This window comes from Prunus dulcis, chromosome 7 (assembly GCF_902201215.1).
Source record: "Prunus dulcis chromosome 7, ALMONDv2, whole genome shotgun sequence".
Lineage (NCBI taxonomy): Eukaryota > Viridiplantae > Streptophyta > Magnoliopsida > Rosales > Rosaceae > Prunus > Prunus dulcis.
The window spans coordinates 13784466-13801277 of record NC_047656.1 but is presented as its reverse complement, the minus strand read 5'-3'; the positions used below and the strand labels follow the sequence as shown (position 1 = coordinate 13801277).

General features: G+C 38.0%; 2 protein-coding genes across 2 annotated transcripts; one reads left to right on the top strand and one right to left on the bottom strand.

Annotated features, from left to right (window-relative positions):
• Nucleotides 1-1272: 1272 nt before the first annotated feature.
• On the top strand, nt 1273-2207 carry LOC117634704 (zinc finger protein 593). Its single transcript, XM_034368895.1, has 3 exons — nt 1273-1463; nt 1562-1670; nt 1908-2207. Exons 1-3 carry the CDS (start codon nt 1379-1381, stop codon nt 2068-2070), a joined length of 357 nt encoding a protein of 118 aa, XP_034224786.1. The 5' UTR covers nt 1273-1378; the 3' UTR covers nt 2071-2207.
• Nucleotides 2208-7138: 4931 nt separating this feature from the next.
• LOC117633840 (ABC transporter B family member 1) lies at nt 7139-13474 on the bottom strand. The gene is made up of 10 exons (XM_034367649.1): nt 12832-13474; nt 12687-12741; nt 12409-12584; nt 12081-12281; nt 11672-11931; nt 11271-11587; nt 10911-11134; nt 9740-10113; nt 8900-9614; nt 7139-8641 (listed from the first exon to the last, which is right to left on the bottom strand). Exons 1-10 carry the CDS (start codon nt 13333-13335, stop codon nt 7352-7354), a joined length of 4116 nt encoding a protein of 1371 aa, XP_034223540.1. The 5' UTR covers nt 13336-13474; the 3' UTR covers nt 7139-7351.
• Between the last annotated feature and the right edge of the window lie 3338 nt (nt 13475-16812).

Sequence of the window (16812 nt, the reverse complement as noted above, 5' to 3'; positions counted from 1 at the left end):
AGAGCTGACAGATGTTGGTTATGTTATGCCCAATGGGGGAGGGTCCTGGTGATGGTGTCCTTTGTTCCCCATGATTTCATACTCATATAACTTTTTAATTAATAGAACAAGGGATTAAACGAGAGTAGTTCTTCAATATCGATCATTGGGTATATTCATATATAACTAGTAATACAGTGAACTACTGGTCAATCAATTTATTATTTGATTTGTGAACTGGGATACTTCAAATTATACAAAGCCCTGCTGCTGTCCCTTTATTTTGTATGACATAATATAATATCTTAATTTAATACCATTTGCATGATAATTAATGAATGTATTCTCAAGAGCTATTTACTAGAACTCTCAAAGTCATTGTTTATGATTGAGTCCCCAAAAATAAAAACAAAAAAAATCACTCAGAATTCTACTTGATCTGTGATCTTAATCAACTACACAACGCATTAGAATGTTTGGTAGAAAAAGAAGATACATTTCTTGATAGTGTAATGTATATATATATATATATATATATATATATATATATATATATATATATATATTCAAAAGTTACAGTAGGAAATAGTCGAAAAGGGAAGTTCATTGTTGGGCTAAATTGTAAGAAGGTAGTATCAAGACTCTACTTGACTATTCATATCTCGTGTAAATCACAATTTGACACATATATATAAATAACTTATTAAAAATATTAATTAAAATAATTTCTACACACGTGATGGCAGATAATTATAGTGGACAATGGTACGTACCATTTCGCAAAAAAGGTATTCTTCAAGGAGTGTATATATACATTATGGTTCCATCCAACAAGAATTCACGCATTCAATATGATTGAATCTATACTATAGTAGAGAATGGTGTACTTTTCACATGTAACGACATATCAATTTATACTCTAGTAGAGAATGGTGAACCATTTGATCACATGTAATGTAATGTAATGTGAATTCGCATTGTAGAGATAGAAACACTGCTTAGCTCCTCCTTATATATCAATCACAGTTTGACACATGCAAAAATAACTTCTTAAAATTACAAAAAGAAAAATTTATGCATACATGGCAGACTGTGATTGATTTGTAAGGAGGAATAACTCTTTACACGCAAGGAACCAAGTATTTTCCGTAAAGAAATCTCATGGATATTATTGGGCCTGAAAACTGGGCTTTCATCCCTCTTAAACACAAGCAAATCTCTTATATCATCTGGGCCTGCAAATTGGGCTCTTATAGGTCACGCGACCGACAAGTCGTCCAGATAAACTTCGAAACGGCACCGCGTATTACGTCCCCTCTTTTACTTTCTAGGGTTTCCAGTGAAGCCAAACGAAATCCCAACTCGCAGTCACAGAAGCCAAACTTCGGAGCCAAGAAAAATGGGAGGCAAGTGCCCACACAGAAGCGTCAAGAAAAGGAGATACTCTCACAAGACTCACCGCCGCGCCAAATTCCTCGTCAATGATATCCTTTTGTTTTATCCCTCAATTATTATTTTTCCTTTTATTTGCATTTTCAATTTGTGAATTGTGAATTGGTTCCTTGACTGAGAATTTGATCACGTGATGATATGGTGTATGATAGTCTGAATAAGGCAGATGAGCAGACGAAGCCATTGCCTCCTGATCAAGATCTCCCTGGGATGGGTCAATTCTACTGTCTTCACTGCGAGTAAGCTTTTCTATTCTTTTTTTTATTTTTTTATAATGAAATGGCCCCAAGAACAGCTTTTCTATTCTTTCGCTTCTTGATTTTCAATGTAAAAAATGTTTATCTGTGTCTGTTTGGTGGCTGAGAACAGAACAGAAAAAAAAGACCCAGCTTTGAGATTCATATCCAATACTAGTTTTTATTAGCTGGGTTTTGTTCCTTTTTCGTAAAGTAAGTAACTTGATGTTGAAATTGCAGCCGGTACTTCAATAATGCGGCGGTGAGGGATGACCATTTCAAGACAAAGCGTCACAGGAGGCGTGTAAAGCTGCTGATGGAAGCACCACACACCCAGCTGGATGCTGATTTAGCTGCTGGGATGGGTATGCCTGATAATGGTCCCAAGCTTATGTCTTTCTGAGCTTTCTTATTTTTGCTTTTTATATTCCTTGTAGCTGAAGATACATGATACATGCTGATGTCGTAAGAATGGTCTCTCTCTATAAGAAGATATAGTTGTTACTTGTTTGTGAAGTACAAGTGCACGATTTTTCACCAGTTTTCATCTTGGTTTTTTTTATGGTCTCTTCTGCTTTTCTGGTATCTTTCTTCCGGAAACTATCCCAGTCGATAGTAGGTTCTGAGGTCGATAGGCATCACTTTCTCAATTTCAGTAAACCTGTGTGAGGGCAGGGGTGGATGTAGCCAAGTGGATCAAGGCAGTGAACTCATTTGGTTGCAAATGGGATCAACAGTCTCATATTGTCATTTTCTTGAGGATTACAGTGCATGATATTTACATTTGGGGGATGTTTTGGCATTCCAAATCTCAACTCCCTCACTCCTCTACCACTCACAAATGAAGAGTGCATGATGTAATTTAAGGGTGATTTGGGCACTCCAAAATCATCGCCCTTTACATTTTCCAGCAAATAGGGAAGTAGCCTTAGGCTCATAACCCACCCTCAGTGCAGACCAAATCCTTTAACTCCTTATTTGCTAGAAGCTTTAAAGGGAGATTGAAAGTATATGGTTTTTAGGTTCTCTGGTTGTAGTTGCCGTAATTTCGAGCATTTTTATCGATTCCCAAGTCCATGAATGCCCCATTCAGATATGGAGTAATATAACTCTTATCTCATTAAGCTGGAAACAAATGCATCCAATTATGTACTTCACATTCCTCATATCTTGTCTTGTCTTGTCTTGCACCAGTATTGTGCTGCGGACTCTCAAGTTTCTATTGCCTCTGTTTGCCATTAGGCAATGTAATGGCTATCGCTATTTCTTCAATTAAGATTCCCTACTTCCCTATGATTATATGCAAAGTATTTGCCCATTGTTGGCCGTTATGAAATGATCCTAAGGTGCATTACAAATTGGAATTTGCATTTGACAGAAATCATCTTTTGCCCATTTTAGTTTCCATCCGAATCATCAGTTTTCTGAGATCTGAGATGCAATTTCTCACTAAATGCGTTCCATCTCTCTGGCCGCCTCTTGCCCTCGAAGTCAAAGCTAAAGGTTTGACCAATTTTAATTGATTGGGTGTCAAATGGTTGGGTTGGGTCAGGTTGGCCTAATGGGTTAGCCCAAAGGTGTATAAATAATAATATCTCAAAGAATGAAAAACGTCCAACTTCTCTATGCAGAAAATCTGCAAGCCAACAACGTAGGCCAATTGAATACACTGCTTTGGAATTGTTTTATTCATCAATGCTTTAGTGAAGCTACACTCTTTCTTTAGACTAACTTTTCACCTAGTAGTATTTGTTTTTCCAATGTTAGAGGATTCAAATTCAAATTCCGAAGCCCGAATCTCCCTCCCTCTCCGCAACAAAATCCCACTTGCTTGTTTTTTATGAAAACAAAGAAATTTACAACAAAAATCCTCTGAGGATCCCAATATTCCAGAAATCAAAACAAAATTAACTGTCAATTTAATCTTACTACCCAAACCCCCTTTTTCTTTAGGATTGATAGGATGGGTAATGTTAGGGACACCAAATTTGAATTTCTGATGATGTGTCAAATCACGTGTCATTAATTTTAAGTAATCAAATTGTCACATGTATTAAAAGTAATTTATCATTTGATATAATAATTATGAAGAAAAAAAAATACGAGTGTAACCTAAAAACCCAAAAATTGATTGTGTTATCAAACCACCAAAGCACCACCATATTCCCAACCATCTAATCTCCAGGCTCATGGCCGTCTCATCATGCATAATGGAATTGGAGAAGGGCTGCCTCAGTTTCATTCCTGCTACGCCACCAGGTTGCTAATATGCCTATATACATGGTCATAGTTCCAAATGAATAGAAGATGGGGCCGCTTGGCGTAGAAGCTGAAGAATTGCAAGCTTTAATCGCCTACACCCAAATGAACAAGTCCACCAACATGTGGCAAAACCCAAAAATTTTGGATGAAGAGGGTAACATATGAAGAACTTTTAATCCAATATGGTTCCTATCAAGGTTTAAAATATCAATGGTTTAGGTCCCGTTTGGGATTGCTTTTTTAGGCAAAAGATTTGCTTCATTTAAAGTTAAGCAATTTAAGGTGTTTGGTACTTTTGACAGTAGCTTTTAAAAGCAGACTCTGGTTGCTTTTCAAAGCTGCTTTTAAAAGAAGTAGAGATGAGCCTTTAATGAATTTTTTAAATTTCCAAAATACCATCATTAATTTTAAAAATGACACCACTTCCACCTCCACAACCACCACCTCCACAACAACCACCACCACCACATCCTCCTCCACCTTCGCCGCCACAACCACCACAACCACAACCTCTTCCACCTCCACCTCAACCTCCACTATCACCACCTCCACCTCCTCCTCTTCAACCTCCAGCACCTCCATCACAACCACCTCCACCTCCACTTCCACAACCACCTCCACCTCCACTTCCACAACCACCATCCTCACCACCACCACCACCATATGATTAACGCATAACGCTTTCAACATCATGTATATTTTAGTCACTATTCACAGGTACAACAGTTTTATATTAAATTTTACCAAACAGTTTTGACACTACTTTTTATATTAACAGCACTTTTAAAATATTGTTGACAGCATAATCAACTTTTTTTTAAAAGTGACTGCAATCCCAAACTGGTCCTTAACCATAAGGTGTGGTGCGGTTGGCAAACTACCACATCTAGCTGGTAAGCTATCTAGTGTCTCAATAACAGGGGTTTGAAATCCGTTAAAAACACTTTATGGCTAGAAACAAGCCGAACCCAAAAGTGTATAAATAATAATATCTCAAAGAAAAATGAAAAAACATCTACTTCTCTATGCAGAATATCTGCAAGCCAACAACATAGGCCACTTGAATACAATGCTTTGGAATTGTTTTATTCACCATATATGAATATTTCAATAGTAAAAAAGTGATCTGTCAATACATAAAGTGTTAGATGAGTGGCTTTAATCAGTCCCAACCACTACCGGTACCATAAGACCTGCGAGGTTGATTATATCAACTGCACCCAATGTCTTTGTCCGACCAGCTCCAACAGCAAATGATGACTTCTTCTTTTTTTGTCTAAACTCTCGCACACTATACGGATGTTATGACTCAAATCCAGACAACACTAATCAAATCCAGACAACAAATATTAGTGGGTCCTTTGCGTAAATGACTATAAAGAATTCTAAAACACAACATATTTAAAAGTAGCTTGACATTATTATGGCTAAGTTGTTTTTGTGAATCCCAGACAACAAGCATGGGCTCATTATTGTACTAGCTCCTCTAGTCAACCAGAATTTTTATTTTTATTTTTTCATTTTCAGAGCAAGATAGAGTAATTGAATTTGAACTACCGTAAGCAGCCCAAGCATTGAAAGTAAAACTTTTTTTGATAAAAAATGAAATCAGTTCACTCGGGTTCAATTCAAATGCTCTGTCCAGTGTCCATAGTCGCACTTGCACCCTTTGTGTGTGTCCTTTCAGTCTGAGCCCTTTTCAGAAATGGAGAACAGCCTATTGTTGTATTTCCAGCTTGAAGAGGATAATCATAAGCTTCAGGTATTTCTGTCTCTTCCATTTGTTTCTCACCTTTTCCATTTCTGTTGCAGACAAGGAATATGAACTTTGCTATGAGTAATAGCAGTCTGTTATTGTTCCCACTATCCCAAAAAGAGAGGATGCAAACAAAATGATTCAGGTCAATAAATAAAGCAAGGAAGACTTTAGACTCCAAAACAAATAGAAGGGGTCACAATATGGGCCACTGCCATCAATCTCTTCTGTGGAGTAATTTTTCCGCGTCATTGTATAGGTGTTATCAATCCATCCATGTTACCCTAAAATATAAACCCATTACGCATTCATATCCTTATTTTCTTTGGGACAAAGAGATTAGGTGTGTCCACTCCCACACATATCACCCATATATCAAAACACCAAAATCTTTCTATGATCCTGTCATTTTCCAATGCCTTATCCTCTCTCTCAAAGGCTTGTCCACTACCAGCCACTGTTTTGAAGTATTAATTTTCCCTCCACCTCCTGGGTCTTTGTCTATTTCCCATCTTTATTCAGTTTTCCCTCCATTGATGTTGTCTTTAAATTAATGCACATGATGGGCAACCACCATGTGAATGAGCTCTCAATAATTCTGTCCCCCACAAGCTCTATCAAATATGCATGCATGCCCTGTTGAGATCAAGACTGGACTATTTCACAAATCCGTTGGACCAATCATGTTCAGAGTTTGGATAGTGACATGTAATATATAATCAAAAGCCTAACATGCCATTCATCCTAAGGTCTACATCCTGAGGCCGTCATACCCATTTTCTTTGCGATCAGTGTCTGAGAGTGATGGAATTCTAACATATCCTTCAGACATGCTCAAATTGCAAGGCAGCTGATCATTGTTGTGACTTGTGTGAATAACAATTGGCTTCCGGGCAATATTGAATTTGGCAATTAAAGTTTGCACACATGTGGGTTTCTAGGCCAAGTTTTCATCATGTTCCCAGAGGTATAAGATTGGCATCAATGTTGTCAGGGCCCAACATCTTTCACCAGTACAACATTGATTGGAACGTGAGGGGCTTATAGCTCAAGTAGTTAAAAGTACTTACCTTTATATCCAAGACCTAAAGTTCGATTTTCTCCTCCTCAAATATCCCTTGGATAAAAAATTAAATATTTAGAAAAAAAAACATTGATCCAAGACCTAAAGTTCGATTTTCTCCTCCTCAAATATCCATTGGATAAAAAATTAAATATTTAGAAAAAAAAACATTGATCGGACCAGGTACTTTATGCGTACATATGTACCTATCGAGTCTTTTCACCTAAAAGCTTAAACCTTGAGAATAATGGTAAATCAATTATCACAGAGGAATTTCACTTTTTAAATCGTTTGGACCACAACAGTTGTCTAACACCATCACTTGTTTGAAACATTGGGTACCATGTTATGATTATTTCTTAAGAGCATAAGTGAAAATGCACAAGGGTGTAAATTATCTATTTCAATCTTGAGGGAAGTATTTGTCATTATCATTTTCTTCAAAGATTCATAGGGTAGAACATATATGGTAAAAATAGGGGGAGTAAAAGAAAGAAAGATAATACATATACTATACCAGAACAGAAAAACAAAAACAAAAACCCAAAAAAATCAGATGGGGTATACGGGATATACTCCTCTTTACTGGCGTGTGGCTTCACCTTACTTGCCTTCTCTATCTTCATCATCTCTGGGTTTTACTGAAGAACTTGAACCTGATGCCATTCCAATGGCCTGGGTGTGTGTGAACCGTTGTAGCTGTATCATGCGCGCGTAACACCCATCCGGGTAATTTTTCAATAGATGGGAGTGAGATCCTTGCTCTGCCACTTTCCCATCATCAATCACTGCAATGACATGGGCATTCCTGATAGTTGATAGTCTGTGTGCAACCACAATTGTGGTTTTCCCTGAGCAAGCACGATCCAGAGCCTCTTGAATAGATCTCTCAGACTCAGCATCAAGTGCACTTGTTGCCTCATCAAGAAGCATAAGCTCAGCCTTCCTCAATAAGGCCCTGGCAATAGCAACTCTTTGTTTCTGTCCTCCAGATAGTTGAACTCCTCTCTCCCCAACAAATGTTTTGTACCCTTCCGGCAATGCAGATATGAACTTGTGAGCATTGGCCATATTTGCAGCTTCAATTATCTCAGCCTCAGTTGCTGACTCGTGCCCATAAGCAATGTTTTCATATATGGTTGTAGCAAAGAGGCATGGCTCCTGAGGAACCACGGCTATGTGCCTCCTTAGGGACTTGAGATTGTATTTTCGAATGTCCTTTCCATCAACCATAACTCGTCCTGATGTCGGGTCGTAGAACCGCTGTATCAGTGCAATGACTGAGCTCTTGCCACACCCACTAGGACCAACAAGGGCAAGAGTTTTGCCTGCTCGGGCACGGAGGGAGAGGTCACGGAAAACAGGGACATCAGGGCGAGTAGGGTAAGAAAAGTCTACATGCTTGAGTTCAACTTCTCCACGCAAACGATCAGGGACAACAGTAGCATCTGGATCATCAGGTTCAATTTCAGTTTTGCGGTCAAGGAGGTCAAAGACTGATCGCATTGCTCGACCACCTTTAATAAAGTCAGGTGCTAGTGTTAGTGTTTCTGCTGCCCCATTAGCAGACACCATCAGGACCATGAAAACTCGGATTGTCTTTGAGAAATCGGAGATTCCATGCTTTACAAGCCAGGAAGCATACCAAAGACCTAGAGCATAGGAACCGTAAAGTGCAAACTGAGCTATCCCAAAACCACTGCCAGCAATCTGGCCCTTCCAAAAGCACCGGCGTAGGGGAATCTGGAGGTTGCTGGAGAAAAGACCAACAATTTTTCCCTCTGAATTGAATGCAGCAACAGTCCTCACATTGGCTATGGCCTCCCCGGCCAGTTGGGTGGCCTTGGCATGTGCACCTTCGAGGTCTCCAGAGAAACCCGTCATGAACATTTTCTGTTACAGACTCAATAAAAGAAACAGCAAATACAGGAATATGTCAATGGATAATCTATCGTACAACAGTAAAATATGCCTTAATTTAAATTTGAGTATCTTGTGTTTTCCCTAATTAAAATTTTCTAGTCTGAATGTCATGGCCAGAGTCCAATTAGTTTCCTAATAATTCTACCATAGATAACAAATAAATTCCCAATCTCTGTACATTGTCACCATGCATGCTTGAAGAACTATTTAGGAAAAAAAAAAAATTACCTGCAACACTGTGGCTGCAACAACCACAGGGAAGACAGCTATAAGGACAAGGGCAAGGCGCCATTGCAAAACAAATCCTGCAGTGCAAGCAACCAGCATGAGTGCTGTGTTCTGTACAATAACAGAAATCCTGTCTCCAATGGCTGATCTGACATTGTTGGCATCAAGAGCCAGCCTTGCTGCAATCCTGGCACTCTCATTTTCCTCCTGATCAAACCATGCCATTTCATTTTTCAGAACTGCTGTCAGCATTTTCTCCCTCACTCGTTTTGTAAGGTTTTCTCCCACAATATCCCAAAAGAAATGTTGCAGTGTGTTGAAGAGAAGTGCAGCTGATGAAAGTCCAATTAACAAATAGCAGTACTTATTAATCTGTTTGATCATGAAGTCATGGTCCGGATTGTAGTAGACACTGAGGACAGCACTTAGAACATATGCAAAGAAAGCACTAAGAGAACCACAAACAACAGACCCAATTGAACCAACTAAAGCATAAACCCATTCAGGAGAGTTCATTTTAGCAAGGCGCCAGAAGGAACTAGCTTGCTCCTTGAAGGGAAGTTTTTCTAGCCGGTAATTGGGATACGAGGCATCAAGGGAGAGACTAAAATCAGAAGTAGAAAAGTCTGATAGCCGGCGTGAGTATGGTGATCGACCATATGAGGAATTTCGGGCAATTATAGGTGAGCTAACAGAGTTTCTGGCACTAGAAGGCCTGAAAAATGAAGACCCACGATAAGTATTGATTTCTCAGCTTAAAAACTATCCATTTACAACAGAGATAAAACAAATGTGCAGTTGCTTAGTCTCAAAAGACAATAAAGACTCCACAATATGTACCTTGCACTGCTCTTTCTGGCATTGTTGAGAGCAGTTTCATGTGCCATCTCTTGCATTCGGATCAGCTTGGCATATACACCATTTTCTCCTTTCGAAATGAGTTCATCATGGGCTCCGATTTCAGACACAGTTCCTTGTTGGAGTACAGCTACAAGGTCAGCTTTGCGAATGGTTGATAAGCGATGGGCAATGACAAGAGTTGTCCTGCCAATCATAAACCGGTCAAGGGCTTCTTGCACCAGCTTTTCTGACTCAGAGTCCAATGCACTTGTTGCCTCATCTAAGAGCAGGATTGCTGGGTTTTTCAGCATTGCCCTTGCTATGGCTATTCTCTGCTTCTGCCCTCCAGATAGTTGCAGTCCTCTTTCCCCTACCTGCCATTTTCAACTTATTATTAAATTTGTATGATAATTTTACTCTCTGATGTTCATTTTTTTCCAACAATTCTTATCCTTCTTATTTACTCCCAAACACAAACTACAGAAAGAGATTAAAATTCAACAGCAGCTTGGGGTTGGACTTTCAAACTACGAATGAATTAAATGAAAAATTCCTTCTCAAACAATAAATCAATAGTCCCCTCTGCAATCCCACTTGTATGTTCAATTTATTATCTATTTTATTTCCATCAATCACCATCATCAGGCACTTCTCATTTTCCATTTTCTTTATATTTTTTTGTCTTTAATCATATAGAAATAGATTATTTCTTAGATTTTGTTAAGTTATAGAGAATAATGGAACCCCTTCTTCCCTTCCTTATATATATTGTTTGTCTTGTACTTCCTGTCATTTAATCTAATAAATATTCCCTTCTCCTTTATTTAGTCCATGTTTCACCATGGATATGCAAAGGCCTATTTATTTCTGCACATGCAGTGTTGACTGCTGCATGTTACTTTCTACAAAATGCAGACATGACCAAACGCTTCCCCACATTGACTTTAAAAAAAAAAAAAACCCAGCCTAAGATAAAGTTAGGTCTTGTTGGTTGACCAAATCAACCAATGCATCTTTAATGACATAACAGAAGCAACTATAGGCCATTAGAATTTCAACTAAATCTGGCCCCCTTCAGTTCAGATTCATAATGAAAATTTGCCCTCAAGAATTATAGTAAATATTTACAGTAATTATAACAAATGGTATATTACTATCTTAATTAGCTAACCTGAGTATCAAAACCGTCAGGAAGTTTGACAATGAAAGAATGGGCATTGGCAACTCTGGCAGCTTCTTCAATCTCAACTTGGTCTGCATCAGGCCTTCCCAAAAGTATATTTTCTTTAATGGTGGTAGCAAACAGAGCTGGCTCTTGGCTCACAAGCCCTATTTGCTGTCTCAGCCACCTTAGTTTCAAGGTCTTTATGTCATGCCCATCTAGCAGAACTTGTCCTGCACAGGTTAAAAGAGCATTTTCATTAACAACACATTTCGAAACGAAAACACAAGCCCACATGGAAATATATGAACTCAGGAAACTTCTACTGGAAATTTGGAACAAAAAAAATGAAATTGGTGGATAATTTACCTGAGGAGGGATCATAAAATCTCTCAATGAGGGAGACCACAGTGCTTTTACCGGAGCCACTGCTACCAACCAAGGCTATGGTCTTTCCAGCCGGAACATTCAAAGAGAAATTGTTGAGGATGCGAACATCCTGCCTTGATGGGTAGGCAAAGTCTACATTTTTCAGCTCCACTAGTCCTGTAACAGACTCTAGTTCCAAGCCTGCTTCACTATTCCGGTCCATGCCCGGTTTGTGATCAATAATTTTGAAAATCTTCCCAGCTGCAACTTTAGCCTTTGCAAAAGCACCCATGCTTGGGGCAGATTGTCCTAAAGCCCTGTTGATCAAAGAGAACTATGAGCAAACAAAATTTAATTAGTAAAACCTTTTGAGAAGAGAACACATGTAACATGGTACTTACAGTCCACCTATCATGACAGCAAACATGGTAGCTATGGCAAGACCTCCATTGGTGAAATGATGCCTAACAAGATAACCCCCATACCAGAGAAGAAGTGCATAGCAACAGAAAACAACAAAGTAAGTTGCTCCAAGTCCCATTCCTTTAGAAAATCCACTCTTGTAACCAAGCCTCTGAGCCACCTTCAATGCTGAGGAGTATGTTTGTAGTGCTCTTGATTCCCCAACGAACGACAAAACAACTCGAATTTGAACTACAGTCTGCAATTTTGTTAAAAATCAGCTAAACCCATAAACAGAAACAGGTCAAATTTGCCACAAATGAAGTGAAAAAAGTTGTATTCTCCTTAGTTTCTAGCAATTGAAACTCAGAGGCATATATGAGATAATAGGAACTTGGATTTACTGACCTGTTCTACAGTGTGTCCTGCTTGTGAAAGAGCTTCTTGGCTCTTGCCTGAGAGCTTGCCTAATGTGGTGGTATGTATGGCTCCAATTACAGCTATTAGAGGAACAACAGCAAGGGTGACAAGAGCTAATTGCCACACAGCAGTGAAACCCACCACAAATCCAGACACAAATGTTGCCATGTAGTGAATGAAATTACCCAACTGCACAAACAAAGCAGAAAAGCAAACATGTTAGCCTGAAAAAAAAAAAAAAAAAAAAAAAAAAAAACCAAATGGGAACCAAGTGACCAAAAAGAAATTTTAAGCAAAGTTCTGGGCTTTGCTTCACCTTCTCGCTAATGGCGTCTTGGACCATCACTGCATCGGTGTTAATGGCAAAAACGACGTCGGAGGTTCGAACCTCTGTATCAAAGTACTGAATATCCTGGTTCAGAGCAGCTTCAAGGTACTTGATCCTCATTTTAGTTGATTGACGTTCTCCCGTCCACATCCAGCAAGAAATCTCTGCAGCAAAATTAGCAAAGGTCTTTCAATTACATAAATAAAACCCAGAAATGAAAAACCAAAATGAGAAAGGCAATTGAGCTAAAGAGAAGAAAAGCTCACCTGCCCATGAAGATGCCCATATTGCAGCTCCAACCACAAGAAAATACAACGCATACTGCAAATTCACAAAGACACAGACAAAAGAGAATGAGGTTTGATCACATTCAAAGTGTTAAGAACATGAGATAGTGAATTATAACAATACCTTCAAAACCTCTTGCATCATCTTATCCATGTCGTTTGCATTTGCACCAAAAGAATTAACAAGATCGGCGAAGAAACGAAGAAAGATAGGCAAAGAGCAACCATGCACGATTGCTCCAACAGACCCAATTGCCATCAGAACATAATCCAACCCATCAGCAAATCTGAAGAGCTGTCCAAACCCAACTGAGGGAAAAGCCTCAGGCTTTTCACCACCACTACTATTACCTCCATCACCACCACCACTAGAGTCTTTTTTGGGCTCAGAGCTCTCCATTGCCTCTCTTCTCTCTGCCTTGTTCACAACTTCTTGAGCTTCCTGGTCCTCCACTCTCGGTTCTCTGTCTAGAGCTGCTGCTGTTGTTGTTGACGGTGTTGTTGGCTTTGATGGGTTGGTTTTAAATGGGTCAGAAGAAGGCTCAGCGTCAGACACCAGCTCAAGGCCTTGCATTTCGGACCATCTCCACTGCTCAATCGTCTTTATCCCCTGAGAATCTTGTGACATTTGCAAAATTCGTAGCTTTATGAGCAAACCAAACTCTCTCTCTCTCTCTCTCTCTCTCTCTCTCTCTTCTCTGTCTCTCTCTTTATTATCTCAATCTACCTGGTGGCTTTTGAGCTCATGTCTTTGCTTCCTCACTTTTCCAAATTTATTAATTTTTAACCCCCTTTTGGTTGTGTTTTCTTCTGCTTTCACTACGCTCATATTTTGTTGTTTTCTGAGTTTTTCGTGTTTCTGTTTCCATTGGTGCTCAGTATATCTCGTGCTTTGGTGTGTTACGGTTGGTGGGATTGCTTCACTTTGCTTCTTCTGTAAATATAAGAAACACACTAAACACCACACACAGTGACAGCTTGGGTAAATTGAAGAGAGAGAGAGAGAGAGAGAGAGAACAGAGGAAACAGAGGAACAGAGAGGGATTTTCCACCCGACAAACAACACTGTGTGAAAACTTAAAGATGGGGTTTTTTGACCAAAACAGATTCAAAGCAGAACACCCAATAGAAAAAATATTTTTAAAACCCCCAATTCTTAAATTTTATTTTTATTTTTATTTTTATTTTTATTTTTATTTTTCCAATTTTAAATCACATTGACAGTTGATTCTTAATTCCCTTCTTGCTTTGGCTTCTTCTGCAAGTTAAATTGTAAAAGCACGCACACGAAAAAAATTTCCCTTTCTTCCAAAAGTTCATACCTGCCCTCCTCTCTGTGTCTCTCCTGTAAATCCGGCGTTTTTTGCTACTCACTGTACCCTTCACCACCATAAATAAATAAACTTGATTAATTATTTAAAAGCAACCCAAACAGACCCTCCACTATAAATAATGAAATTATGGTTCCATTATTATTCATTAGTTATAGCAGTGAAGTGGTACATTTTCTTTGAATGTTGACTATGGAAACTGTGGACGGTGAGCTAAGTTTTTGTCAATGTAAACTCTGCTCTTTTGCCATAAAGCTAGCTGCTTTCATTGAAAAAAAACCTCTGCTAATTCTGCTGAAATGAACCCAATTTGTAATTTCCATGTTTGCCTTGATTTTTGAATAAAAAATCAAAGTGGGATTTCAGGAAATTGTCAGCAAGTGGTGGACAAATCTGAGGATACCTCTAATCTTTTCAGAAATGACAGCGAATTATTGGATTTGTTTAGGTCCAAGTATGAGCTTCTGTTAAGTTTGCAGTCTAAGTAGTGATTAAACTTGAGCCACTGTGTTCAGAGACTTTGAGAATTCAGAGAAGAGAGAATTTAAAAAAAAAAAAAAAAAAAAGAGGTGGGTTGGCTTCTAATCACGCTTTGAGTTTAATAAATGAACTCGGTTGTGAGTCAGCTCCTTTTTTAGCTAAAATACAATAAACTGACTGCCATCTGACACTCTGAAAATACCTTGGAGTTGCAATTTTTTAAGTGTTGTTTTTGTACTGGGATTGTGACCAAATTTGAGAAATTTTATCTTCTTTTTTTGTTTGACTGATGAGAGAAATTTAATTAGAAATGAGAAATTGTTGTGAGGGTTATAAATAAATTTTAAAAAAAAGAAGGCATTTTAAGGAATAAAGGAAAAGTGAGTTTTGATATCTTTCTCTCTTTTCACGCTTACAGTACTGTCTCTGGCTCCCCCCTCTGCAAGGTTCTTTGTGGCAAGCCTAAGTTTTTGCCTCCACCCACGGGCGTTTGTCGAGTAATGTAACTCCTGCCTTAGAAAATGCCACTTGTGTTGCAGTTTTTCACATGTTATGCCATTCACCCATGGATTCTGAGTTTTCTAAATGTCACACACAACAAGGATCCCTTTGATTTGCTTGACTTTTATTTTAAACGTGTCACTTTGTTACAAAATCAGATTTTTGCATGGAAAAAATTTGGTGACGAAAAGATTGATGAGCAATAAGATTTTGGGGCCGGGGGGAAACCTACAGACAAGGAAGGAGGAGATAAAAAAAAACTGCTAGAGACATTAGTTTAGGCGTTAGTTAAGTTAGGGTTTTTTGTTTCATTTTTAATTAAGCGTAAATTGGATTTTAATTTTAAGAATGATATGTCTAATGAGATAACATGCGGGGAAAAAAAAAATCAAGTAAATCATGACAAAGAAAATCATAACAAGAGGATCCGGATCCACACAACAAACAATGATGTCTACTTCTTTTCTTTTGTTTAGTGGATGAAGAATTTAAGTTATTGCTCACAATGAGTTATGTTGCATCTAGATTAGTTATGATTATGTTATACCTTATGATCTTGCAAGAAAGATGATCTCATGATTCTATAAGAATTCATACTTTACATTCACACTTTTCTTGTGTTAAAATTTGATTGTTTGTATCAAATATTAACTTGGCATGTTTGTATCAAATATTAATTTGGGATTTTTGAGCATATGAAGAATCCGATTTTTCAAATAAATTTCTTGCTTTCATTCTACTCTATATGTGTGTATGTATAGTTTCATTTGTGTAATATGTGTAAGTTTAGTATGTTATCACCCATCTCGAAATTTTTTTTGAAAAAAACGAAGAGTTAGGGAGCCGTTAATGCCATGAACTGGAAAAGACTGAAACCCAACCACAGTTTTTAACATCTGGTGAACTACAAATATGGAAAATAGGTAAACTTGATGGACACGCTAACTTTGTCTCATCACGATTGACATTCTATTTAATGGCACACACCTAATCAATCAGTTGGCTCATTTTAATTAATGCGGACCAGCTCTAAGCACAACAAGAATTGAATGTATGAAACATTGTCATATAAAAAATAAAAAAATAAAAACTTGGGTTGAATATCGTTTCGGTTCATGTGTCTTGTTCCAATATTTAGTTTGAGGTCGATAAATTTAGTCGTTGTATTTTACTCTATTAATAATTCTGCTTTTTTTTAAATAAAAAAAATTTTAACGTTAATTTACTTTGATGTGTGTACGTGTCGCACGTGCACATTATATCAACCAAATTGATTAAATTTAAAACACATGGATCCAAAGCCAAAAGCTAGGGCTTGTTCATGAACCCTTAATTATTAGTGTTTTGTGGTCTTGACCATAACACACAATGAATGTATCCTAGGACTAGAATAAGGCAGAGGCACTACAACAGAGGCATTGTCATTGTTATCCTAAAAATATTGATTAGCATCCAATTAGATTCTTAGGACTAAAATGAATAAACAAGGCTGTTAAACTTTAGGTGTAAAGGAAAAGGGTTGGTGAACAAACTTCAATATAAAAGAGAGTTAAATTAAGACTAACTTTGTTGATGAAAAGAGTGCATATTTTATTGGTAAATTTTTGGGGGAGCCCCAGTGAGCATCAAGAAGTCAAATGAAAACCCTCTCTCTCATTGAGAGGTTATTATTATTTTGGGCAAAGGGGATGACCATTTTTCAGTCTTCCATTCCAGCCTTGTTCTGATGGGAAAGGAGATTAAAATTTTAGGAACCCCAAAACAAATTTACTCAAGTGCCCACTCAAATACTC

What these genes read in the sequence shown, in the direction of transcription:
- LOC117634704 (XM_034368895.1), top strand. Translation starts at nt 1,379, where the DNA reads ATGGGAGGCAAGTGCCCACACAGAAGCGTCAAGAAAAGGAGATACTCT. An exon ending in CGCCAAATTCCTCGTCAATG is followed by an intron (nt 1,464 to 1,561) that starts ATATCCTTTTGT and finishes GAATTTGATCAC; the next exon opens with GTGATGATATGGTGTATGAT. An exon ending in TTCTACTGTCTTCACTGCGA is followed by an intron (nt 1,671 to 1,907) that starts GTAAGCTTTTCT and finishes TTGAAATTGCAG; the next exon opens with CCGGTACTTCAATAATGCGG.
- LOC117633840 (XM_034367649.1), bottom strand. Translation starts at nt 13,335, where the DNA reads ATGTCACAAGATTCTCAGGGGATAAAGACGATTGAGCAGTGGAGATGG. An exon ending in CAGGACACACTGTAGAACAG is followed by an intron (nt 11,932 to 12,080) that starts GTCAGTAAATCC and finishes ACAAAATTGCAG; the next exon opens with ACTGTAGTTCAAATTCGAGT. An exon ending in CTGACGGTTTTGATACTCAG is followed by an intron (nt 10,114 to 10,910) that starts GTTAGCTAATTA and finishes TGAAAATGGCAG; the next exon opens with GTAGGGGAAAGAGGACTGCA.